Source organism: Mchenga conophoros, linkage group LG11 (genome assembly GCF_057382185.1).
Source record: "Mchenga conophoros isolate Kocher_MC1m ecotype Shallow Benthic linkage group LG11, M_conophoros_male_GT1.1, whole genome shotgun sequence".
In the NCBI taxonomy this organism is placed as follows: Eukaryota; Metazoa; Chordata; class Actinopteri; order Cichliformes; family Cichlidae; genus Mchenga; species Mchenga conophoros.
In genome coordinates this window covers 14,435,966-14,461,914 of record NC_140536.1, presented here as the reverse complement: position 1 = coordinate 14,461,914, position 25,949 = coordinate 14,435,966, and the positions used below count along the sequence as shown (strand labels likewise).

The 25,949-nt window shown below is 39.7% G+C and overlaps 2 protein-coding genes and 1 long non-coding RNA gene across 8 annotated transcripts; 1 reads left to right on the top strand and 2 right to left on the bottom strand.

Moving 5' to 3' along the window:
* Positions 1-918: 918 nt before the first annotated feature.
* LOC146563770 (uncharacterized) lies at positions 919-4,828 on the bottom strand. 5 transcript variants are annotated; one of them, XR_014894274.1, is made up of 4 exons: positions 4,573-4,828; positions 3,340-3,416; positions 1,412-2,722; positions 919-1,144 (listed from the first exon to the last, which is right to left on the bottom strand). It is a non-coding gene; the product is annotated as an uncharacterized LOC146563770 (long non-coding RNA). The 5 variants fall into 5 exon arrangements; XR_014894273.1 differs by having other exon boundaries at positions 919-1,624; positions 2,628-2,722; XR_014894272.1 differs by having other exon boundaries at positions 919-1,618; positions 2,628-2,722.
* Positions 4,829-6,997: 2,169 nt separating this feature from the next.
* Positions 6,998-17,708, top strand: azi2 (5-azacytidine induced 2). Of its 2 annotated transcripts, none has more exons than XM_085291063.1 (8): positions 6,998-7,154; positions 8,624-8,878; positions 9,612-9,728; positions 9,977-10,076; positions 11,390-11,523; positions 11,872-11,936; positions 13,054-13,178; positions 15,676-17,708. In XM_085291063.1, exons 2-8 carry the CDS (start codon positions 8,645-8,647, stop codon positions 16,116-16,118), a joined length of 1,218 nt encoding a protein of 405 aa, XP_085147189.1. In that variant the 5' UTR covers positions 6,998-7,154; positions 8,624-8,644; the 3' UTR covers positions 16,119-17,708. The 2 variants fall into 2 exon arrangements, with proteins under 2 accessions (XP_085147189.1, XP_085147188.1); XM_085291062.1 differs by having other exon boundaries at positions 9,977-10,082.
* Positions 17,709-18,517: 809 nt separating this feature from the next.
* On the bottom strand, positions 18,518-25,949 carry cmc1 (C-x(9)-C motif containing 1). The gene is made up of 4 exons (XM_085291064.1): positions 25,822-25,949; positions 25,302-25,394; positions 19,424-19,514; positions 18,518-19,230 (listed from the first exon to the last, which is right to left on the bottom strand). The coding sequence occupies exons 1-4, from the start codon at positions 25,838-25,840 to the stop codon at positions 19,110-19,112; spliced, it is 324 nt and encodes a 107-aa protein (XP_085147190.1). The 5' UTR covers positions 25,841-25,949; the 3' UTR covers positions 18,518-19,109.

Sequence of the window (25,949 nt, the reverse complement as noted above, 5' to 3'; positions counted from 1 at the left end):
ATTTTAATTCAAGCTTTCTTCATGTTCCAGTGACTAATACAGCTTACAATCAAATGTAGAGCTAATTAGATTTTTCAAGTGACCATTATTTCTATAACATGTTGTCATAGAGCTGGTGCTTGCAAACATATCCCGAGTGCTCCAAAAGAGGACTTAATTTGGGCACTGAACTAGCACATGCATAATAATGACCTTATTTGCATATATTATGTCAGTCTGTTTAGTATGTTAATGCTTGGTAAACTTCTGGGCTTAATCGTTCATCTGACATTCTAATTGGGAGTTTGTGAATTGGTTACATTGATGCTCTGACACTTTTTATTCTTCTGCCAGGTCTTGTTGGTTCACGTCGCAGCCAAACAGCCTCTAGTCCTTCTCGACCACGAACAGAGCAATGGATTCACCAGCTTCAGAATATATTTGACAAACTGCAGATTTTCATGTTTAATTCAATGTCAGCATAGTGATGGTGCTTCTTTTGAAAGAAGTTACGAGGCCGGACTGCAACCCTAAAGCCCTCGACATTTTAGGGGATTTGACAAGATAATAAATGGCTGAAGCGTATTGTTCTGCAGGACACTGCGCTCTGGTTTGTCCGACGCAGTACAGTCAAACAATATATAATGACCTGAGCTGTAACCTCATTTGCTTCTGCAAGAATACTAAGGTAACTGTAAGGTAAAACATAGATAACACAAATATTTAAGAATAACCAAGTGAATAAACTAATTTTAACAATTATCTTTACAGCCCTTTCCCTTTTGAAATGAATACAATGATGTTAATATATATTTTAAATTACAGACAAAAAGTAGTAAAACAAGTTTATAAACTCATCATAAAGGTTTGTAAATACTAGTTTCACCATGGATTAAAAACACACAAAAATATGACTCTTAGATGTCCAAGAAAGGCAATGTAATATTTTATTTATAATACAGTACTTTGTTAAGCCAGCTGTACTAGTAAGCACAGTGAGCTATGAAACTTCACTATAATAAAAGCACTCACAAGCTACACTATAGTATAAACAGGAAAGACACTGAACAGCCTAAAAGCTCCGTGTAATCAGAGAGCAGACCATGTCCTCCCCTCAGCTCTCATTCACAGCGTGTTGTTGCATACCGGGGGAAAATGTCCAGCACTATAATTAAATGCACCACAGTTGAATACAACAAGCAGACAAACTACTAATAAAAGATATTTTTTTTAAAACCAACAATAAATGGAAATTTATAGTCTTACAGAAAATATTTAGAAACACTTTTCCTTAAAATAGTAAGTATTCTTTATACTAGATCATATATATGGCTTCAGAGATATATATAAGAGTAAACATGTGTTATGTTGGTTTTTTTTCCTCTACCGCTGTCAGTCATGCGACCTTGATCAGCCTGCATAATGGACTCACAAAGTTGGAAGTCAGTCACGTGTCACCCTGGCATCCTCCTGCAGCAGCCTGTGAACTCAGCCTCTTCAGCTCCTGCCTGCTTGCTGCACTCTCAAACCTGAAGCCCTCTATGACCAAGGTCTCTCCGTCCTCCTCTATGCTGGCCCGACACTCCTGCTGATTCTGTCACAACAACAACAACATGCACACAAGGCTGTGCTGTGCACACTATGCCTCAGCACATAAAATAATAACAAGGTCATTTGTGCATCCTTTGTGCTTTGTTAACAGCTGCAATAGACAGAAGCTGCGCATTCATTTATGTGTTTTCTAGTGTGTGTGTGCGTGCGTACACACACTATTATATCTGTCCTGTGAGAAAAATTATTTATAGGGAGTCCTCACTCCTGCTAATTAGGTTCTAGAGGTAGAAACCTGGAGCTCAAATTTTATTTTTGTGAGACTGAACAGTCTCTCATGGATCGCTGGTCGTCTTGTTTCCTGAAACGATTGGGCCAATCGTTACATTTGTAGGTGGGGCTGAGGCTGGCAACACGTGCGGATGAAATTGATGCAGCTGTCAAGGCTGCTGTAAATCTACTCACTGAAATAACAGCTCCTAAATCAGAACGACATGCATTAAAGATATTATGGTTTAGCAAATAGAATTCTTTTTCTGATTCTGCCCAGTGGTTCTGGCAAAAAGTTTTATTTATCCGTCACCCCCTGTGGCACTTTGGGAAAGAGGTCAGGAGGGTCTAGTCTAGCGCTTAGAGTGCATGGAAGGAATGGAAGACAATGTAAGAGATGTCCAGAGGCTAAGCCTAAAGTGAAACTAAATGGACTGAAACGGTTAACGTCTGTGTCAAATATATTTTATATTAATGGCAATTCAGATTTACTTTGCATATCCTTTTCTTGCAGCTAAGAAGAGAAATTAACTGGGTTGCTATGCAACTATAGGGAACTCATAACCTGACCACTTGTGACCTTGTTATAACAGAAGTATAGTATCAGCTTCATTAAGTATGATAGAGACAGGATTAAATTAATTAAACAAATAAACCCATTTAAAAACAGAAAGACAGTGGGTTAGAAACAAAGAAGACAAACATTATGTAAACTCAGCCGGGTAAGTTTCCTCAAAGGAATATGGTTGAGATTTGACAAATAAAAATACTTGATTCTGGGCTGACTGTGGTCTGCAGCACAGTCACGTGGTTCACTGTAAACATACCATTCTTTGCTGTCTCTGGTTGGAGAGATCTAACGATGCACACCAATTCATCATCTCTTCAATGTCTCTCATAAGTAACTGAGCTTCTGACAACACTGTAATGACATTGATGCAAATACTCAATAATAGATACCACTACTAATACCCACAATGCTTTTACTAGTTGATTTTTAACAATTTCACTTCGGAAGTCTTTCTAGTCTTACTGACCACTCAGAGCACTTTAGACTACAAGCCACATTTAATCATACAATCATGCAATGCTCTCTGTTCTGTACACTTTAAGCATATTATCTGCCATTCATCTCTGTCTAATTTAGGCTCATCAATTAACCTGACACACAAGTCTTTGAACTGTGGGAGCAAGTTGGAGTATGTGAGGAAACCCACTCAGGAATAGGGATAACATTCAAACGCCACAAAGAAAAAAATATGTAACTGTGTTAGCCTCAAATAAATCCTGATCTCATGGACAGCAAAGAAATCTTTATTTCAATCTAGTGGCCTGTAATAAAGAGAACTCTAATTGTGAGATGTATTTATGATACCACCTCCACTCACGCAGTTACAAACAACACTTGTGTTGCATTATGACAGTTAAATGAATCTTGAGAACATTTTCTTCTTCAAATCACAAAAAAACAAATCTAAACAAATGTTTTTCTGAAAGCGAGTAAAAAATACTGCTAATATATGCAATTGCTGGGCTTACGCTGACGTGTCTTTGCCATGGAGATCTCAGATTTCTCTTCACATGTCATGTCAGTGATCTTTGCAGCTTCTCTTACACTGCAAAAGACAACATAGCACTTTTAGGATATCTGTGATACAACTGAGCTGATACAGTGAACAGAGAAAAATATACACCTTAATAGTTAATAGGATAATGCACAGTGGAGTATGCCCAACTTCAGAAATCATGAAAACAATTCAGTTAGAAATAAATAAATAAATGGACTGGTACTTAAAAAGCACCTTTCTACTCAACACTTCAAGTACTACTGCAAGTCTCATCCACCTAATCACTCACACATTCGTACAGCAATTTTATATATGCCTAAGCACTTTATAACATTCACAAACACACTCTGATCATGAATCAGAGGTAACTTGGGGTTCAGTATCTTGCCCAAGGATACTTCAGCATGTGGGCTACAGAAATCAGGAATTGAGCAATCAGCTTTCCAACTGATAGATGGTGCGCTCTACCATCTGAGCCACAGCTGCCCATACAATATGTTGATCAAATTCTTATTTTAATCAAACACGCTTCCATATTGCAGCCTACACATATACTGCTACTAGCTTTAGATAAAACTCATGAGGGCTAAAACCAATGCTTCTCTCACTTTCCATAAAGCAATTTCAATGTTTACTATGGACCTATTTAAGGTTAAAACCTCTTGATCAGCTTGGCTTAGTCTTTCGGTATGCAGACTGACTAGATCTACTGCTTTAAAAGTATCATGAAGGGATTATGAATATCAACCTGTTAAGCCTTGTTATGTAAAACTTTTAATTAGCTGCACTAAACCTATAGAGAATGACTAATATTTAAGATACCTTCAGGACTACACCATCAACTTACCATCAAGTTACCATCAACTGCACTGACAAAATACAAACATCAGTAAGGACGGGCTGCTAGGCATTAGGGAATTGCTTTTTACTAGGTTAACTGCTTGTAAAGGCATCACTTTATAAAGAAGTAAATATCGCTATAATTAAAAGAAACACCCACATATAAAAAACATGATGTATGTCACAAACGAAAACTTAACAAAAGGTTATCAAGAACCTGAGCAATAAGCTAATGGTAAGTGCTACATTAGCGCTAGCAGCTAATCAGTTTTAGGTACTGTGACAAAAAATGAACCAAACCTGTGTTTTTGTTAACATTAAATATTTATTATTAGTATTATAACTATTTGATTTTCTTGCTTACCCGTTATATTTGGGAATTGTCACTGGAAGATAATCCTAATTTAGGCAAGTGGCAACTAAGGGATACCACAGTATAATGCGCAAAACTGATTTCTATACTGTCATTGGTTTGTCCCTTACTCGACCTTAAATGCCCCGGACCGTTACTGCAATGTCACTTTCTGACCAACAGATGGCACTCTTACAAATACCAAATCTGATTTGACCGCAATCGTACTTCGCGTTCCATACAGTGACGGCCTGTCCCGCATACAAGTGTGGAGTAATACGTGATTAGTGAAAAGAAGGGGTCGTTTGTTTGGTCTGCGTAGTAGAATAAGCTGGGTAAATGAAGACTGTATTTACAGTATTTGTTTCCTTTTTGCTTATTTTTCAAAGGAAATGCCCTTGTGACTTCTGTTATAATTTACTGTATTTGTCTTTATTGTTTTACATGAGGTATTGATTAAACTGAAAACCAACATTTTACAGTATTTTTGTTATAAGATTATGGATGGACAGTGCATATTTACGCTATGCCCAGCTGACTGTGCATTGTGCTATTTGATAGTTAAAGATTCGGCAACCCTAGCTATAACACTCGTGCTACTCGTGAAATAATTGCCTGTTCACTATTACCTTTAAACATGGTTCAGGGCATTACTTGTTTTCTTGCCTGTTTCTTAAGTCATTCTTTAGCTTAACAAGTAGTCCCTGTACTCTTTTGTCCTTTTAACACAAAAACACACACACAATAGAGAGCTAATTTTTAATCAATATAAGGACCACAAGTAAAAATATGTGCCAAGTTTTAGCTTTATCTATTAATATAGTGCCATGAAAAATATACACACACTACCTGATTTCTTTCTTTTCTTTTTTGACATATCTGTGACACTTACCTGTTTCAGATTGTATATATTGCATATTACAACAAAAGGTACCTGGAGCAAATACAAACCACATTTTTTAAAGAGTGATTTTAGAAGAAGAAGAAGAAGAAGAAGAAGAGCCACTGGGGGGGAAAAGTCGGCAGGTCTTTTTTTCTTCTTTTCCAGACTTCTGCGCGGGAAAAAAGTCAGAATTCTAAGAAAAAGGTTAAAATTCTGAGATTAAAGTCAGAGTTCCATCAGAATTCTGAGTTTTTTTTCTCAGAATTCTGAGGTTTAAGTCAGAATTCTGAGAAAAACTAATTCTGGGGAAAAAGTCAGCATTCTGAGAAAGCTTCTGACTTTAATTTCAGCAAATTTTTTAGATTAAAATGTGTGTGTACATGCACAGACCACATGTGCATACTGTTGTACACATAAACTCACAGATGTATATGACAACTCAAGTTTGTGGCATTAAATTTGTATTCAACTTTTAAACACGTAATACATTTGTACTTGAGCATCAGCACATGAACTGATGGACAGACATTCTTCTTCGGGATTTTCTGGTAGAGAACAGAATTCATGCTTCCATTAATTACAGCAAGATGCCCAGGTCCTGAAGCGGCAAAGCACCTTCTAGACCAAGCCCTAAATCTCAGTTTTTCAGATACTTGCAGCAAATACTTCATCATTTGCTGCTGGAGATTTTAGGAGGGGAGAGGAAGTGCCTTCTGCCCTCGACTGTGACATGTGATATGTTTAGACTCAGCAGTCCATCTGCATCTTAAGGATAAAGGACACTCTTTCGAGGATGCCAATGTTCACATTTTGGACAGAGAGGACAGATGGTTTGAAAGAGGAGTGAAAGAATCCATCTATGTCCACTGTGAGCGACCATCTTTGAACAGAGGCGGCGGTTTACGACACCAACTCTCTGCCATCTATAATCCAGTTTTGAGATCCCTTCCCAGACGCCTTAACGCCCACTCACATCCTGGGCCATCTGACCTCAGGAATTCGCATGATAAGGTGGGGCCAGGTTTCACAATGAACACACCCGAAACTCTGGCTGATTGGGACCCACGCCTAGTTTCCCACCTTGGCTCAGGCGATTAGAGGATCATCAGGGGGTCCTTTTGTCCCTCTGTGGGGGGTCACTCCCACTAGGTTTATATCTGGGACTCTCCACCATTTGACCTTAGAACTGAAGAAGCTTCTCGGATGAGAGGTGGAACGTCTTCAAGCAACTTAAAGAAGTCCAGACGCTTTTCTTTGCAAGCTCCTTTGACTACGATGACCTGGATGACTGAGAACCTTCACAGGTTCATATGTTTAGAGTTGCAGCATTTGGGGGGGGGGGGAGTCATATGAGAAACATAAAAGGTTGGAAGTATAGAACATGGAGCAAATATTTATATTTTTATGGCAGAATTCATGAAGCGTGTGGTATGCATATACCGAGGAAAGGATAATGGGAGCTATGGTGATCGTAACTGTGTGAGAAAGTGCACACGCTCTTTAAGACTGTGCTTTTACTTTGAAAGGACTTGAGCAGCGGAGTGACTCCCGGAAGTTTTTGTTTTTCTCACCTGTCAGTTCGGTCGAGACACGGCACCAGTGCCGAGCCTTGTCTCTTTGTTTTCTCCTTGAACCAGCTCTTGTTTTTTCCAAATTAAATGACAGTCCTATGTGGTCAGTCGATACCTAACTGAGGACAGCGTTTAACACGGTAACTGAAAGTCGAGAATAAAAAATAATCGTATCCTTTTTCTGCACCTAGCCAGAAGACGTTAGCCAAGCATAGCTAGCCGTTATCATCATAATAGATCAATCATTTTGATGCGCGGAGCTGTCGATATGTATTTATGTTTCTCTAAAGACCGTTGCTTAATTGTTGTGTTATTCTTATTGTTGGCTGTTTCACAACCGGACGTCAGGGTTGTTTGGTGTTTGTCAGCACTGTTCGCGGAAGCTAACGGCGTAACGTTAGCTTTGTATACACGCGAAATTCATTGATTGTTTTCAGAACGATTATAGATGTTTTCTGCTGTCGCTTTGTGTGGAAGATTGTGTTTTTTCAGCTGAGATAAGATTTTTAGCTGTTAGCTTTCCTGTTTTAAGTGGAGAAGTCTTAACGGAATTACGTCGCTCTTCTTGCCTTGTTTTGGATTCACGTCCACTTTCGTTTTTAAGTACTTGTTGTGGGTCGCTTTCGCTTTCATGCCGACTGTCGTCAAAGTCAGCAGTTTTCCTTTTTCTCTCTATTTCTCCGTTTCTATTCATCTCCGCGGGTCTATCAACCTATTCGGTAACTCTGCTTAAACTTATTTTTCTAAAGGCTTAGGCCTTTAGTGATAAAAACTTGGCTCCTGTGTGTTTGCTGCATCATTGCATGCTGACATCATCAAGAAGCTGCACCGTCTCTGAAACCGAGCTACTCCGAGCAGAAATTATCCAGGAGGGTGTGGGGGAAATGTCAAGTAGCTTTACTGAAACACTCATATCGTTCCTGGAAGTCAGCTCTGCTGGCACTTCCTTTAACAAAGGCATTCAAGTCAGTGTGAGATATTTCTTTGTAAATGTGCAGAGTTAAAGTTTCTTTTTGATAAATTCTTTTTCAGCCTCTCATTCAAAGCCATAGGCCAGAAACTTAGTGTACACAATGTTATGTACATGTTATGGAAATCACACATTGCAAATTGCCTTTTTTGGGGGGTAGATCTTTTGTAGACTATTACAGATCTGACTCCTTTATTGTTCAGTGTTGGTAATTGAAGAGGACCTACCTTCCAAGTACATTCATCCCTGGTGTTAAATCAAAATCATGTAATTCCAGTGTCAAGTGCCCAAGGGTAATAGGAAGCACCAGCACAAAATTGCATGCAATATGTGAACAAACTGATTTTGCATGCTAAAAACCTCTCGTTGTCTTTAGGGCTTTTCTGATGTCAACCTCTGGCGGGGCTTTCTTCTTTTGTGAAACTGTGGTTTAAAAAGACCATTGACTGTTAGGAGAATTCTACTTACAGACATTAAATGCCTTATGAATGAATAGAACAAGTTGACAGTGTAGACTGTTTGTTGGATAATATAGAAAATATTTATTTCTTAATATGATAATAAATCTAATATAGTTTGACTTTGTTTTTCTTCACACAAATATAGGATATTTAAAGAAGTTCTTCATGTATCCCCCAGGTCTTCTATCTGCCTCAGAATATGGCCTGTGTAGGTATGGATTCCCCAGCAGTGGATGATGACATTTGCATCCTTAAACATGAGACAGCCTACACCACTGCTGCTGAGAGTCCTGTGTCGGTGTGTGCCGGTGACGAATCGGTCGCCTCCCACTTTGCCCTGGTCACGGCATACGAGGACATCAAAAAGAGGCTGAGAGAGACAGAGCGAGACAATGCCCTGCTGAAGAAGAGAGTGAAGCAGCTTGAAGACAAGGTATAGATGGAAGAATAGAGTAGGAAAGAGTAGGAGGATGGCACAACAAAGGGAAGATGGGGATAGAAAAGAGAGAGAGAGACAAAATTTAAGAACATAGAGCTTATCATGCTGTCTAAACAACCAGAGAGCAATGTTTACAAAGGGTGACCTATGAACAAAGATGAATGATTTTTCTATTGTGCACGACTTCAGAATGATGGACAAACACAAAATACTAATATCTCACTGCAAAAAAAAAAAACAAACAAAAAAAAAAAAAAAACCTCTTGGAGTGTATGCATGTCAGCATCATTAATATTGTTTGTCTGTTGTCAAAACAGAAAAAACCCAACAATGAGAAATAAATGTGCTCTGTTTAAAAAAGAAAGGCGGTCTGGAGAAGTATGTCTTTGGCAAACACTGTGCTCATATTCAGCAGAGAAGAATGCTCTTGAAATTGGAATTAAGAACAAAGGATCCAGTAAACGGATATAGTGAGAGAGTGAGTTATTTGAACAGCAAAGGTCTTAATACCGATTGCAGACCGAAGCGAAAGTTGGGCACAACATGTGGGCAGAGCACGAGCTTGTTTGTTTAAAATCTGTCAGTTTTAGTTTTATGTGCTGCAGCACTTGGTCCATCAAGATAGGATGTGGTGGGAGGAAAGTGACTTCCTACCGCAACATTTTAAATTGAACATTTTTTTTCTCCTCTACTTTCTTCTCTGTTATTTCTTCTTTCACCACTGTAGCTTTTCAGGCCAGATGCTCATTCATCAGAGGGGCCCCAGTACGTGAACAAGGCCTTCAGTGCTTACCGAGGTATCTATATAGAGAAGGAGGACCTGCAGATGGAGCTTAACAAACTGGTGCGTTTTACTGATTAATCTGAACATCTCATAAACTAACAGTGCAGCCAAGCTTAAAGGCTTAATGTCTTCCAAACCTGACAGTAGCTTATTTTCAAGTATAAGGATAATAAAGAGAGTTTGGTTTTTTTGCCCACCTGGGACTGCAAAAGTAAGAGTTTGAAACATTGTTTTAAATACACTGACTCTACCTTCATGCTCTTTGGCTCACTGTCTGTTTTGTTTTTTTGTTTTTTTTCCTCTGTCAGAAAAGGGAGACGAGTGAGAGAGAAAGGATTCTGATGGAGCAGCTTCACACCAAAGAGGTGGAGCTGCTTCAGCTGAGGACAGAAATGGACACCAGCCAAGGTACAGGTAGAGTACACAGGCCTGCTGTCTCTGAACTGTTCAGTGGAAATGGTTCTGTCCTCTGATGAAACAGATAGTGGACATTTAGAGCACATGAGATTTGGATGAAATACAAGGAAAAGAATCCTGTTCCTGAATTTTAATCATATTAAATTCAAGGACTGAAATTGTTTGATAATTAGCTATGTCGGACAATCGAAGTAATAATCTACTCTTTAAAATATCTCCATCCATCCATTTTCATGAGTTAAACCATGGTAGCAGTAGAGTATTTGAGCTAGTTCAGACGTCCCTCTCTCCCACATGTTTTCAGACCATAGAAGCTATATAATGTCTTCTATGAGCTCTTGGTCTACCTTGGGATCACCTACTAGTTGGGTGTGCCCATTATACCTCGAAGCGACAACCTGATGAGAAGTTTGAAAAATCTCAGCTGGCACCTGTTTGGAGTAGAGTTGCAGATACTCCAGTCTGTTCTCGATCTGGATGTCCCACCTGCTTAACCAGCCACCCTTCAGAGGAAAGTAACTTCTCTTATTCTGTAACGGAAGCTTGCGGCCATTAGAGCGCGTTAACAGTCATTCATATTCCAGCATCCCCTGCATTACATCTGACACAGCACCAGCCCTTCTGTCAATCCATTTTATGCTCAGTCATGAACATGGCACGGTTCTCAGATTCTTTACTCAAACACCAGTTGTTTTGGTAGCCTCTTATCCTACCCACTTCACACTGAAAACCATTGCAGGCAATGTTGAAGGTCTGACGAAACCAGCAAAATCGTATCATTTTCAAATAATGAGAACTAATTGTAATATCCCAAAGGGTACACTTACATCCTCCTAAAGCTGAGAGGAACCCTTGACATCCAGAATGTGATTAGTAACAGAGTAACAATTACATTTATTTCAACACTTTTATCTAATACAGTACTAGAAGAATAAATAGTGTCATATAGTCAGTAGGGGAAAAAATCCAGCAACCTGATTTATATGATATGATAACATTTTTATGTTGCAATACTCTTAAGTACATTTGGTTTTTTTGTGGTTATATATAACATATATGTTGATTCAAGTACAATTTAAATACAGGACAGGCTCGAGTATTTTGACTCATGTGCCATTCTCCTTTACTTCCATACTACCTATGATTTTCTATGAAAATGTAAATGTAAAATGTTGCTCTATGATTAAACTGATGTTAAAATATTTGGTTGCTAAAAGTGTAAAAGTCAGTGTCTTTAATTAATTATGCCTTTTGTACCATTTGTAACACAAATTCCATCTGTTTTTCTGCGTGCTTGTCCACAGTGATGAAGAGCCTGAACAGCTCTCAGGACTCCTGGCAGGTGGAAAGGATCAACACTGAGCTAAAGATCCACAAACTGCAGGAAGAGCTGGAGAGGGTGACACTGGAGAACAATCGGCTACTAGAGAGAAGTGCGGTGAGTGAAACAGGGAAGAAGGAGTTTCAGAGAACAGGATAGAGGGGGCGCTTGAGATGAGAGACGCTCTTGTCGCATAACAAAAGGAGGAGAAATCGGTAGAGGTGTTAGGGCAGAGAGAGACAGGGTGACACGGGGAAACACAGTAGTGAAGACAAAGCCAGGGTGGGTATGCTACATCTTTAACAGTTGGGAGATGAACTCTTAAAAGACAGACGGACATAAGTGTGAGTTGTTGTGGAGTGGAGGATGCAGATTTGTTTGGTTTTTTTGGGGGGGAGGGTTGTCCGAAACAACCAAGAGACTGCACCTCCACTCTCTGTTTTGCATAACTTAACTCTGTTTTAGGGGGAGCCGCATGGCCTTAACGGACCAGACTTGGACCAGACCTGTGATGCAAAGTATAATGCAAGGTATAGTGTTTTATGAATATCATTAAAAAGTGCCCAACCATAATTTCTGTAACCTGTAGTTACGAAGCAACTGTAAATAGATGGGAAGTCTTGCCTAAAGCACAGTCTTAAGCAAAAAAATCAGTTTTAAATGATCCGCCCTGATGAAACTACAGAGAATCAGGTAGGAACACTGTTTACACGAAACTACAGAATATACTGTTTTTATGTCTTTGCTTTGAAAGCTAAAGCTTGTGAATGCAGTGCTCTGTATGGCCACAGTTTCAATTGTACTTGTCCTGTTTGGCCACTAGAGGAGGGTGCAGCGTTATGAATCTGCTCATCATAGACTGCATGCATGTCTGCAGCATGATGTGGAGGTAACCTCAAAAGTATATGAAGAGCTAGACCCTAAACTTGGGTGCTCAACACAAGTCAAATTTAAGTCCAGAATTTTGACATGCATAACGTCTGTATGGAATTTATTTATTAACATTTATTAAGAAAGAAAATGTTATAATTTGTCTACCTTTTTAATTATTTTAAGCACCACAAAAACCTAGTTTTTCCACCATAGGCTTTCTGTTCATGTTTTTTGCTGTGTGAGGCAGGTGTTAGGACTCAAAACAAGTGCTGATACATTTTGCATCTTTATAAGAGTGTTTTGTAGGTGTTGCCATCCTTAAATACATCACTGTTTTTATTTATTTTGTCTTCTTGTTTGTAATACAGATAATGTTATTGGCTGATTAAGCATCAAATCAACCAGTACTTGTTGTTGTTTTTCCTCTTAAGTATTGTCTGACTGTAGTCACTGATATTAATTGTGTCAGCAAAGAAGCACATGATCACCTTGGTATGTCTATAATTTATTTAATAGATTAATCTTATATGTACATTTAATCCACTAATTTTTGACTAAAATTGACATAATGGGTGGCATTTTGGCATTGTGAAATTTCAGTGAACAGGTGAATTTGACTTCAGAATAAGATTGTTCTAAAATATTTCCTTTTCCTGAGCGTACTCTATAGCTGCTCATGATATTTACCACAAGATCCTGTCTGACAGTTGGGTGTTTCTAACACCAGCTTTGAGGAAACTTGCATTTAAGTGAAATGCTTTGTTTATTGTGTAGGGAGAAGAGCATGCAGCAGACATACAAAGCTCTGTGTTCTGAGGTCGGCCGTCTCCATTCAGAGCTGAAGCACCAAACAGGCCTGATTAGGAAACTCAGGCCACTGATCAGTGAGACGCGACAAGGTGAGGCACATCTGCAGAAATGTGAGTGAGCTCAGGATTGCGCCACAGTTGGTGTCTGAATACAAATCATCCCATGCTTAATGTTTGTTTTAGTGCGTGTGATAATCAACTGTGCTCCACTGTGTCCTTTTCACACCACCTCAGCTCCTGTACAGTGAGGAGTCTCCTTTATAGCATTAATGCATTGTTGTGTAGGTCGCCACCTAAATGAACCTCCTAAAAGCAACCATACAAAATGTATTCAGTCTCTTCATGTCTTTACCCTAAAAATAATTGACATTTATATCATTCCCTTTAGGAACCAGGTAATATTTTTGTTTGTTTTATTTGACATTTTCTTGAATGTTTATCCTGTTCTTATCATATTTCATTTTTTCCCAATATTTATATATTTTATTTAATCTTTTACATTTGATCTGCTTTACATCTGATTTAACCTCAGTGTGTTTTTCATTCTTTTCCCCATGCCATTATATTAGCAAAGCAGAGTCCACCTCCCATAGAGGGCTCTTAAAAAGAAAAACTCAAACCCTACGTTGTTGTTGTTGTACGTCACATCTGCACACACATGCAGTTCTTACCCAAGCCCCTGAAAAAAGCTTGCAACTTATTAAAGAAGTGAGGACAAATGATGAAAGATTAAGAAAACAAATTGCAACAATTGTATGTAGATGTAACTACAGAGTAAATTAATAGAGAGACAAACACATTTAGCTGATCTAACACTGTTAATGAGTACTTGAAGTAATTACAACAGGGAAACTAATGAACTGCTTCTGTTCAGTAACGGGAGTGTTTTTTTCCCCCTCCCAAGAAGTTTTCTCCTCCTGCTTCTTTTTGCAGTTTGTATAAGAGTGTGATAAGACTGTGGATATTATCAAAGTCCTCCAACACTTTGATAAAGGACATCATGAAATGGTCTATCCTTCCATTCCCCTCCCTCTGTGATGATGTATGCTACCCTAGGAGGGATTACCTCTGTTGTCGATTCCCTCGGAGTGTCAGAAGAGGAGACCAGGAGGTGAAAATTAGAACGAAATATGGCAAGAAAATAAATCTTGCCCTATTTATTCCACTGAATAAGAGGGTAATCCTGTAACTTAGATGAAGCAGATGGAGTGAAATGAGGAAAGCAGGAGCGGCAAAAGAAATGGAGCGGGGCAGAGGGAGGAGGGGGGTGTGCTATGTATTTATTCAGTCATACTGTGTATCTGTATTCTTCTAATGTTCCTCCTTTGGAATCACTTTTATTCAAATCCTAGACTCAGGAGACCATCTCATGGAAGCATAGCAGGGAGGGATGGATGGATAGATGTGTGGATGGAGAGAGGTATGGAAAAAAAAAAAGCAGGAGCAGATACTCTCATTTAAACTTTATTATTCGCTCAAGATGATGATTTGAAAGCAAAGCAATGATGTGTCTGTGTGAGATTAGGACATGTGATTTGTGTAAGGATATGCTTTGTATGAAATGAAAGAAAATGTGTTTGTGCGTTCAGGTCTGATTAGGTTTTGTTCTCGAGGACAAAATCTAATTATTGCTTTTGTTATTTACTGATTCCCAAGCGGTGACTTTTACATGGTGCAAAGGTTTCATTGTGGAACTCGCCGCCCGCTGCACAGGGTGCGATTTTTACTCCGGTTCTGTTTTTACACTGAGGTCTATTATACAGTTAGAGATCAGAGCTTAGATTTTTTTTTTTTTAACCGCTTTAGAAACCAAAGTTTAATCCACTTGTTAAAAAAAAGAAAAGAAATACAGAGTTGTTATCTCAGTGCTAAATAAAAAAAGAAAAGAAAAAAAGACGTGTTTAGCTGGGTGAGGAAAGAGCATTTCATTTGTGCTGCCGACATCATTTAGTTAAAATGACAGAAAACACGCTATTTTTATTTGCTAGAGAAATTCATTAAAACAAACACCTTTACTGTCTAGTAAAACACTGCTAATAAGTGCAATAAAATTATTATTCTTTTTAAAGTTTCCAGATTTACTAAAAAAAACCATCTTGGAGTCGTGCAGGGTTTTGCAAAGTTATAGCATTCAGCCAAAAATCACCACTTAAGATCTGTCAGATTGATCAATCTTTATTTAATATTTCCAACGTCATGAAAGGCTCACCATTCTAAATATTAAGAACCATTGGTCTAAGTGACATGTAAACATGTCTAACGTGAAGGCAGGCAGCATTTGTTTATTCGTTATGTAAGGGTTTCAGTACTTGGCAGTGATGACTGAAAGCTAGTAGTGTCACTAAATCAACAGTGAAATTTGTCACTGAAGTATCACCAAAATGATAGAAAAGGTAATTGAACAATTGCCTCTAATATTTGTGCTTGTTTTACGGACATTGCCACAGTCCATGCAGTGATTGTCTGTGCAGGTCTCACTAGAAAAATGCAGTTTTGTGCAACCACATCTAACATTTGATTATCTTTTACCCTCGTTTTTCCTCATCCTTTTTTTTTTTCTTGCACTCACCCTCCTCTCTTCCTGCAGCTGCCTCAACAGTTCCCGTCCAGTGTCTGGACGACGTGGAAAAGAACAACCACCCCCCAGTTCCTCGGCCATCAGTGCCTCGTCCCCCCAGTGCCCCCCCACTGCCCTCATGCTCTGGCCGCCCCTGCCCCCCCACCGGCTGTCCGTCAGGCACCCTGCTGCCAGATAGTCTGAGGGAGGACTGCTGGTACAACGGCCCATGGCCCCCCCAGAGTTGTTCGGGAGAGGGTCTGGTTGGGAGCGACGCCTGCTCCGTTGTACTTCCCCCGCCTCCCCTGAACCAGGCCTCTCTGGATGACAGTTCACGATCCTTCCCCAGTCCCCCAAAACCCAGTGACGCCATGTTCTGGGAGGGACACTCCGCTGCGTCCAACTCCTCGTCCTCAATGGGTAACTGCAGCCCCAGGAGCCCTCCCCATACAGATTGGGCCAAGCCTTATTAAGTTACAGTGGGAGAACAGATGATTAATAATTTATTGGAAGATAAATAAATGTTAGAAATTTGATGGAACATAAACAAATGGAACAATGAATAAACTCTCCAACCCTGCCACATAGCTACCACCTTACCTGCCTTAATGTGATAAGACCACTTTTGTGGGGCGGATGAGACTGGACCTCCTGGTTGTGGGAACTAAACGAGGCCAGATGAGGCCTTTTTCTTTTTTTTCTGAGGTAAAGACTTTAAACTCATTAATCTGCCATCTCTGCTCACCGCATCGGTGAACATTTCTGACTTTGCAGAGAAAAAGTTGATGAGAAATCCTCAACAGAATAGTTTGTCCATGTTTGTGTCCTTGTATGCGCATGCATAACTGTGTGCAAGTATGCATACAAGCAGTTTAATTTGTGTGTGAGCACATGCACGTGCGTGCATGTGTGTGTGTATATTCACATCCAACAGTGTGCCTGTATCTGTATCTCATCATAGGGCCTCTTCCACCATAAACTGTGGCTGTTGATCACTGGAGCCACAGCATAGTGCTAGAATTTGTATAACTGTACTTCCTCCAATGCAAGTCTTTTTACATTTGATCACTGTAAATTACAGAGGGTATGTAGTTCCATGTTTGTCTAATGGTCATGTGAAGGAGATGTGTTGGTAGGAGGAGTTGATGTGTTTGTTTTTATACGGTGAAGACAGACATACATACACTGACTGTAGGATAATTACAGGTTTTGGCTCCAAATTTGAAATGCTAATTAAGTTTTCTTTTTATTGAGGTGGATTAATATCAAAGTAAAGAGAGAGAAGGCAGAGAAGGTTCAATGATTTCTCATAACCTTCACAACTCAAGTCTGTCTGGTATCTGACAACACCATCTATTGTGTTGCTTTCTTTTTTCACCTCTGAAGTGACATGTAGATGTAAGGCTGTGAATTGCTGGTTTCTTAGCACGGCATTTATTTTGAAGGACTCGCAGAATGCACCGCATACACTTGGCACATCATTTTGAACATTAGAAAATGTGAACTATGCACTGTGCTGATTGTTAATCCTGCTGTTTAGGACTGAGGGTAGTCTCTCTCTGGTCTCCCAGTAGTGAAAAAGTATAAACTAAGGGCACTGAAGAATCTTAGACCAAATAAACAGAAGAAACTGAAAGAAATGTGCATATCTGTATAAATGTATATGGTGGGCTTCAGTACTCTGCCAAACATGGTTATACACTCCAAAACTTAGCTTTTGCTTTTTCTCCCCCAAGATGCCTGATATGTCTAAGAGCTACCTGTGCTGGGGGCAACACAATAATGTAATAACCTGATTAAATATGAGATGTGACTTAACAAATAGGTGCACAAAGCACAAAGGCCCATGGGTAAGTTTCTTTGTTTTAGTTTTTTCTTATCTGTATCATGATTGTGGTCTTTTGTTCTTAATTTCTAAGAAATGTTATTTTACAGCAGTAGTTTCATACTTCTGTAAACAATTTGCAAACCAAAATGCAATGTACAGTAGATATGGATTATATTTTAGATTTACTGCACTTCCGGCTGTTTGTAAATATGATCGAATAAATGAATGAAAGGAATCAACACCGTGAGGTTGCGCTGTTTTCACTTCAAGCATGATGTTATGTGGTTTGTTAAAACTGAACACTGAACACAAAGCCATGATGATTAAATCATTTTTTTAAAGCTAAATATCTGCAAAGGGGACAGCAAGCCCTTCTCTGTACCACAAAGCCTAAATGATGAATTGAAACATCCATGTTAAAAAAAAAAAAGAAAAAAAAAAGTTGTTTTTCCTAAATTATCTTAAATTTTAAATCCTGTTTCACAATTTCAAACAAAATTTTAGTTTCTAGAAACAAAATTTGTAGAGGGGGAAAATTGTTTAAAAAAAAAATTATAGAAAATTTTACACTATCAACCTTAATCCCAGGCTATTGTCATGTTAAACATGCTAATGTTTGTAATGATCTAATTTTATAATTTGTAATTTTGTAGCTTATTATTTAAAGCAGTAGTAATATAGGACCTCTATAGCAACTCTTTCCATCGGTGCCATTAGTACATAAGCAGTTGTAGATTATATACAATACATACTTATGCTGGTTGCTAATGGTAAATTGGTTCTTATTATAACCATAACAAAAAAATTATTAATGCAAAAAAAGTATGCATTTAGCTCAATTTAGCCACTGGAGGTAAAAGTCCTGAACATGTAAAAGAACAAACTGAGTCAGCTGTAGCTTTTTTTCTTTTTACAATTTTTATAGTTCTGTTGATCCTGCTTTCGAATACACTAAATAAACAAAGGAAATTTTCACCGTGCGACTCTTTAGTCCCACTGCTGAAAAATGCAAACCATCATAAAAAACACATCTTTTAAGTCTGATGGAGTTAAACAGATATTAAACCTTTATTCAGAAACATTTCATGTTGACTGCCCTTAAAATTTTCTAATATTTGCAACAATCACATGATCACACAGGGTTTTATTATTACCTCCAAGTTATAGTGTACAAATCTCCATCTCTGATTTCCATTACTTTTTTTTCTCTTCTTTTTTAAAATCAATTCCTTTGTAAGTTATTACACAACAACTTCTGCAGGTGAATTTCAAAGCTGTGGGTCCAGCCAAAGGCAACTGAGCAGATTCGTCACTCGTGCCGTCACTGCAGGAGCAATAGACACATGTTCAAGTGGTTCAACAGGTGCAAAGCATCCCTCAGTTTACAGCTGCGCACCATGTGCTGCCCTGCACTGAAACTCTTCCAGGTGGCTGCTATATCACAGTACAATCACATATTTGTGACATTCTGATCACTCTTTATGATCCAAATAATTTCACTCACCTTTCACGCATAAGCATGTAGCTTTACAAGAAATACAACCACTTGTCCATAGCACTGCCACGTAATCCTGCAGTTCTGGGCAGAGTGTAAGTCTGTGTACACTTTAAAAATAAAGCTTGTTGTGTTGTTATTTTACATGCTAGTCGGAAGTTTTTGTTTCATGTTCTTGGCTGGAATCCCCGTCCTCTCAAATTCCAGCTTCTCTCGAATGTACTCCTGCTTGCACTCTTCAAAAAATGCGGGGTCCTGGTAGCTGGTGGAACACAAAAGGTAGACCTTCATCACTCTGATAGGTTTTGAGATTACTAAGACTTTACAGGCGGCAATTCAGAGAGTCAACAGGAGTGGGAGAGAGTAGGCAAGCGTGTGTAAAAGCTACTGGCGTGATTCTGTTATAACACATGGGGAGCCACCTTTCTATATGAGTGTTGTCGCACAATACTCACTGTCGTGTCAGACATTCCTTCAGGGCTGCGTTCTCCCCTCGACACTTAAACACCATGAAGAAACCAGACTCTTTACAGCAGTGGCTGAAGGCTGGAGGGAGGGAGAGAGAGGAGTGTAGAAGTCAGAAAGGACAAATCAACAACAAAAGAAAAAGAAAAAGGGAAACTGGCTCAATGCGTACAGTAACCTCAAAGCAAAAATCACAATTAAGAGCCTACCTTTTTTTACCGCAAACAAGAAAACGAATAGCTACGAGCAAACCGAGACGGGCCCCATCTCCACGAGAAGGAACCCAGTCGGAAGTCACCTTGCCAAGCCTCTTATCAAACCGAAACCCATGTTTCCTTGTTCATATGAGGACTGAACTTAACCGTACTATCCACAGAGTGGTTATATCTGTGGTCGCACTGCTCCCACATTAGTCCTGTAACAGTCATCCCACCATCCTCAAATATACACACGTCTATGCCCCCAAGAATTAAATATAGGTAATGCTACACTGAACACGGTGCCCAGTGAGGCCTGGAGATAGACGAGGTTATTTACAATAACTGAACAAGTAAGTGGAGCTTTTCCAGAAATCAGACTAGATATTATCAGAAATGTTAAACTTAAGAATTGCTGCTAATGGTTGCAGTTTTACTAGATATGTTCAACCTTTGCTGCCTTCCTTCTTCTCTGGCCAACATCAATTGCTGGTGCCTGTGCCCGGAAAATAAAACTGGAGCCCAAAACGAGAAGCCCTTCTTCTATAAAGATGCAACAGTGACTTCATGCCCCTGTTAGTGGTATTTTCCACATTAAAGGCACTGAACAAGGTGTCGACGAGTGAGTCTTCACCTTGTTAGCAAGCTCTTTCTCGAGGCTTTAATTAAAACCGCTGCCCCTGTGTCCCCTTCAAACAGCTGACATCGTAATTACCTTCATCTGCGGCATCAGTATGGTTATCACACACTCTTTCACGAGGATGCAGACTAACTGCAAAACCAATTTAGAGAAGCAGAACTGTGCGACTAATCTAATCAAAGAGCGCCTCATCCCTGTCCCACGGCACTAATAGAGGCTGCGTTTCTGATCGCACATGAATAGTTAGGATAAGGAGACGAATCTACGAGACTGGTTTCATGCGAAAAGAGGCCCTTCTGAAGAAAAGTGTGATGCCACCTTTGCTTTGAGGTCGTTCGGTTTGCCATTTTTACCGACGCAGAAGTGGCAGTTAGTGGAAAGCAGAAGCATGAGGCTTGAACATTTCGGGAGATTTGGTACTTTAGAGGAAGATGTGGTGTAAAAAGACCTTATACATAATTAGTTATGGTAGAAAATAAATGTTAGGATCTTGAGCAGGATTTATTCATTTCTAACCGACAAACTGAAAAATCCATTCATTCATTCATTCTTGTTTCCCCACCTTAAATTTAAGGAATTCAATTAGCAGCCAATCACTTTTCTGCAAAAACACAACAGTAATCAAAATGAACGTGTGGGGGTTGTTCAAAAACTTAAGACTCTGAAAGGCATGTGAGTCCTGACATGAATCATCAGCGTAGTAGGAAAACTCATCAGGTGAAACTACAAAAGGAGTTCTGTACAGGTCAGTGCTACATATCTGCGTGAACAACAAAGCCTACAATACACAACTGTGGGGTGTGCACAGGCATATATGCAGATACCAATAACACAGGAAAACATACTTGTAGATTGTGTTGGTTCTTTTTTTTTTGGCACTGTCTTTGTAAAACACAATCACAGATGCACACACACACACAGGAGCCCAGTAGTGCAGACACAAACAGACAGAATAGATGATTGAGGGCGGAGGATGAAGGTGTGAAAATGAGTGGGACGAGAAACTTGTAATGTGAGGGGGGTTTCCACTACCCACAGCCCAGCCATGTATGTCCCATCACCTCTGTCTGCCTCCTCGTGTGAGCAGTACACCCTAGCTCATAGAAGCTGTCATCAGATTTCTAAAAACCACATAAAACCGTGACTGTCGGGCTGATGTGTTGCTGCAGTAAACGGGGCACACTGGAGCAGAGGTGTAGCCAAGTGCGTGCGTGCGTCTGTGTAGATAAAGAGGCAACTGCTGTAATGCCAATTAGCCTGCTACTCAATACCGGAAAGAAGAAGAAGTAGAAGGGTCTGATTCAAGAAGGTCAAGAGTAAAGTAAATTCCTGAGGAAGGAAAGATGCAATGTTGCAATATGACACAAAAATGGGGGCAGCAACATGCAGCGCCACATGCAGTCCCCATTTTGAAGAACAACGTTTTAATAACGCTTTAAGTTTATGCTTCCATTCCTGAAGCCTCTCTTAGACTCTTCTATCAGTCTGATGGCGTCTAATTATTTTGCTGTCATGTTTCAATGAGCTCCCCAAGGCCTGAAATATAAAGCAACATACCCCTCTCATCTGGCTTTACTTAACATAAGCAACAAGGCTAAGTGGTCACGCAAAGGTGATTATTCTCCAAAAGTTGATTCTGTTCATTGGGACGGAGCGTTTTCAGTGCGAGAAACGTTTCGTCACTCATCCAAGTGACTTCTTCAGTCTCAGCTGACTGCAGGTTTCCCCAATCTTATAAACAGTACATTTGCATAATGACTGAAACCAGCCCACTGAAGGAACAATGCGCTAGGAAGTCAGCGAAACGTTTCTCCCACTGAAGCCAAGGCAAGTTTATTTATATAGCACAATTCAACAACAAGGTGATTCAAAGTGCTTTACAGAGACATTAAAGAACAAAAACAAATAAAAAGCATGATATAAAATTGATTAAAGAAAAACCAAAAAAAAAAACCCCGCTAAATCCAGATGAACAGAATAAACTTTTGGAGATTTACTTACCTGGATGATTGAGCATCCATCAAGACGAAGGTGATTATTGATATTAAGTCAGGGAGGAAAGCCAGGGTTTAACAACGAGCGCATTCACACTAAAGGTGTGGCGCTGACAGCATCTGACCAATAAAAATGGAGAGCCTGACTAGCAGGTGAATAGCTGACTTGTGGGTGTAGAAGAATTTTGACCCACTCTTCTTTGGAGAAATTTGAATTGAACTTAAGAGCCTTTAAGATTTGTTAGAGAGCACAATTCATGACTCCATCAATCGCAGTAACTCATCCAGGTGCTAAAACAGCAGCAGGCGCAGACCATGTTCGATGGCTGGTACTTTTTATGAAACGATGTGTTCATTTTTACACCAAATATAACAGGGCTCAAAAAATTAAAAGTTTAATTATGTTTCGCACAGGGCCAGGTAGGTTTGGATAGATTCCCTAACCATGTTACCACGGTGATGCACCCAAGTAAGGAATGATCGCCTTCATAAAACAGAAAACCCAATGTTAACCTTGAAGTTACTTGAACCAGCCCAAATCATGCTTCATACAGATCAATTCTGTGTAAACAATGAAACACCAATGCCCCGGCATGTCTCCTGTGCATACTGCTGAGTTGCTAAGCTAACCACTGTATAACATGAACAGCATTAACTACAACATTTTACCTCACCCTCAGTGTCTGCAATGACATCAAGTCATTTCTCTAAAAGATTGATAGATTGACACCCCTGCTTTAATGTGAACACAAACTCATTTTACACGAGGGCCACATATAGCTCACTTTGATCTTAAGTGGACCGGACAGGTGAAACTCCCTTTTCTATCAGTGCAAAGAAACTACATATTTAAATGTTTTTCTACATGATAAAGAAAAGGCTGCTGTGACATGCTGTCAGCATGAGTCTTTGGACTTAAATTGTAGGAGGAGTTGGGCTTTCTTGTCAGGGGTCATTTTTTTTTGGGGGGGGGGGGGGGGGGGGGCGCCAAAACAGTGGCCAACAGCGCTGTACGCAATGGCAGACTGGTGCCTTATTAGCAAGGAAATAAAGCAGAAAGTAGAGACTTCTGATGGGAAACTAGTCTTGAAGCACACAGGGAGATAGAGCTGTGCAGGAAGTGCGATTTTATCGTGGTGGAAGCAAGACGGCAAAAGTAAGTGAGGATTCATTAAAGTGTTTCTTTAAACATAAAGCAGGATTTTGGTCTGTTTTGCTGCCGTTCAGCTGAATTTTGTTTGGAGAGTGATGAGACCTGCGGGTTCTGGAATCTGGGAGATGTTGGCTTTCAGCACCTGACGGCATGTCCATGTACATGTCGTCGGGTGAACGGGGGGATTCACCCTTTGGTTTTACATCTTTTTTCCGAATCTATTTACCTGCTGTTTAATCGTTTAATATTTTAGCTGTTTGGTGATTGTTGAAATTGTTTTGTAAGCTTTTAGCTGAGATTTTAACATTTCTGTGGATACCACACGGGTCTATATTAAAATAACAGATCTGGTGGCAAATCCCATTAAAGCAGATGCTCTCCTTCTTGCCTCTGTTACTGGGAGCATTGCGGTTTAAGAGGTTAATTGTTTATTGCCTATTACTTTGTGTAGTATGAATGGCCATAAGGGAGGTTTTTATCAGTATGAAAAGCTGTAAAACTTTTGAAAATACAGTTAAAAGTCCAAAATTCCTGCTTGTGCTTGATTGTGGTGAGCAGCAGATCAAACAAGTTAAGAATTATAAATGGCTTCAAGCGCACATTCAGGCCTGTGAAACCCAAGATCGTTGAAATGCAGCCAGATGCTGCTCACTTCACGTTTTCACTCATTTCTTCACTTTTTCCTGACATGCTTGCATTTAAATCCAGCTTCCCTGTGTCTCTGTGTACCTGGCCTGAACCACTACACTTGCTGTCTTCAGAACTTGCCCTCCTCCTTTCTTTCATTTAACGCTATGATCCCAATCTGCCTTTGCGTGTGACTGGCTGCATGGTTTGTCCAACAAAATAAAGTCTCTCTTGACATATAAAATTGTGTTGTGGGCCACATTTTTGACAACCCTGCATTAAAAGACAAATTAAGAACAGCAATGTTACACCCTTCCCTCTTTCCAAGTATTGTAAATTTGCCATTGGTGTGAATGTATCTCTCTGTGCTAACCATCTAAAAGACTGGTGACCTACACATGGTATAACTGGGCTCTCACGCAGGGACAGCTGGGATAGGCTCCAGCCTTAAAAAAAAAGAAGAAAAAACAGAAAAAGTTTGTTGACGTGATGGATGTACAGGACACTAAGCTAATTAGCCTGTCAATGGCATATACTCAAGTCAGTGGTCAGTTATCATTGTGTTTTGTTTTTTTTACTTTGGTTTTGATAGAACTTGAGATATTTTAGGTACCTATGATCACTGTGCAGCTGAATCACTGTAGTGTCACCATGAACCAGGATATACCCAGGGCCTGAAGATAAAGCAGCTACCAGTACATCCATTGGTTACAATACATTTCTATTTTTAACCTATACCTTTCCAACTGTGGCAAATCAAAAATAATTTAGAAAAAAAAAAACAAAGTAGACAAGTTAGACTGAATTACTTCCATTTCCATCTTACTGCCAATTGTGAAATTAGGCAAATGTTGATGTTCGCCCTCGTTTTGTTGACTAGCATCACAGTGTTATAGTTAGCAACTTGAATTTTCAAACTTTTCTAGTCAATCCCAATCAAAGCTCTGGGTACTCTGGTTCTTACTGAAGACCAAAGAAAAGTCTCTTTGAGGCACAGATTTAACCAAGATCTCTGCTTTTTTAAAACTAAAAGCTGTTTGACATAAGGCAGTGCACAAACACACGTTTTAATGATGGCTGCTTTCTATTTGGGTTCAGTTGTATGCTGGTTGACTCTAATGGCTTACTGGAACAATTAGGTGAACTGGCATATGTTTCTTGACTGTGACAGTTCAAAACGGCCTCCTTAAAAAGTGACCCTGCTGTGTAAAGTCGATTCCTGAGCGACACTTTAGTGTGGACAGGAGAAAATCCCACCTTCAACCTTGTCAGCACAGAGCTCCTTGGCTTTCTCCCTCATCTTCTTGGGGATCAGCACATCCTTCTCCACATGCCTCAGATGGGCTTCCTCTGACACGGCAGAGCAAAGCAAAGCAAATGTGAGTATCACAAGTAAGCATCACAATAAGCATCAACCGCATCAAGCCTACTGAATATGATTTCCCTTAATTATCATAGGTGTACGTGGGAGACATGCGTGCTTGTGCTCAACTGTCGTTAAACGCGGGTTACCGCACGCAGCTAAAGGCGAGGCATGTTTAGGACCATTAACTGAGACGCTGGGCACAGAAGTTCTCCTTTATGAGTAATTAACTCAGCATTTTCCTTTAGAGTGGCGACAGCCTCTTTAAGTGCATTTAGCTAACGTTATTATAGCGTCTCAGGTCCATTACAGTTCAATACAGCCAATAAAGAACGAGCTAACTCGGACAGCTTTGATTAAAAGTATGCCACGAAATACACGAAAAGCATTTGAGAGCATTACGGACTTTAATACCTGTATTTGTTGCCTCCATTGCGATGATGTTTCTTAAAACATTACCCCCACTGAATCAATGTGACCTAGCTCGCGAACGCTCAAAACACTTCCGCTGACGTAGTATGGTGGCCTGAAAAACTGCAATT

Bases quoted from the DNA above. Each gene is read 5' to 3' on its own strand.
- azi2 (XM_085291062.1), top strand. From the start codon at position 8,645: ATGGCCTGTGTAGGTATGGATTCCCCAGCAGTGGATGATGACATTTGC. The intron at 8,879-9,611 runs GTATAGATGGAA...TCACCACTGTAG, and splicing joins TGAAGCAGCTTGAAGACAAG to CTTTTCAGGCCAGATGCTCA. The intron at 11,937-13,053 runs GTATAGTGTTTT...TTTATTGTGTAG, and splicing joins GATGCAAAGTATAATGCAAG to GGAGAAGAGCATGCAGCAGA.
- cmc1 (XM_085291064.1), bottom strand. The intron at 19,515-25,301 runs GTGGGATTTTCT...CCCTCCCTCCAG, and splicing joins CTGTGCTGACAAGGTTGAAG to CCTTCAGCCACTGCTGTAAA. The intron at 19,231-19,423 runs GTGAGTATTGTG...GTGTTCCACCAG, and splicing joins AAGGAATGTCTGACACGACA to CTACCAGGACCCCGCATTTT.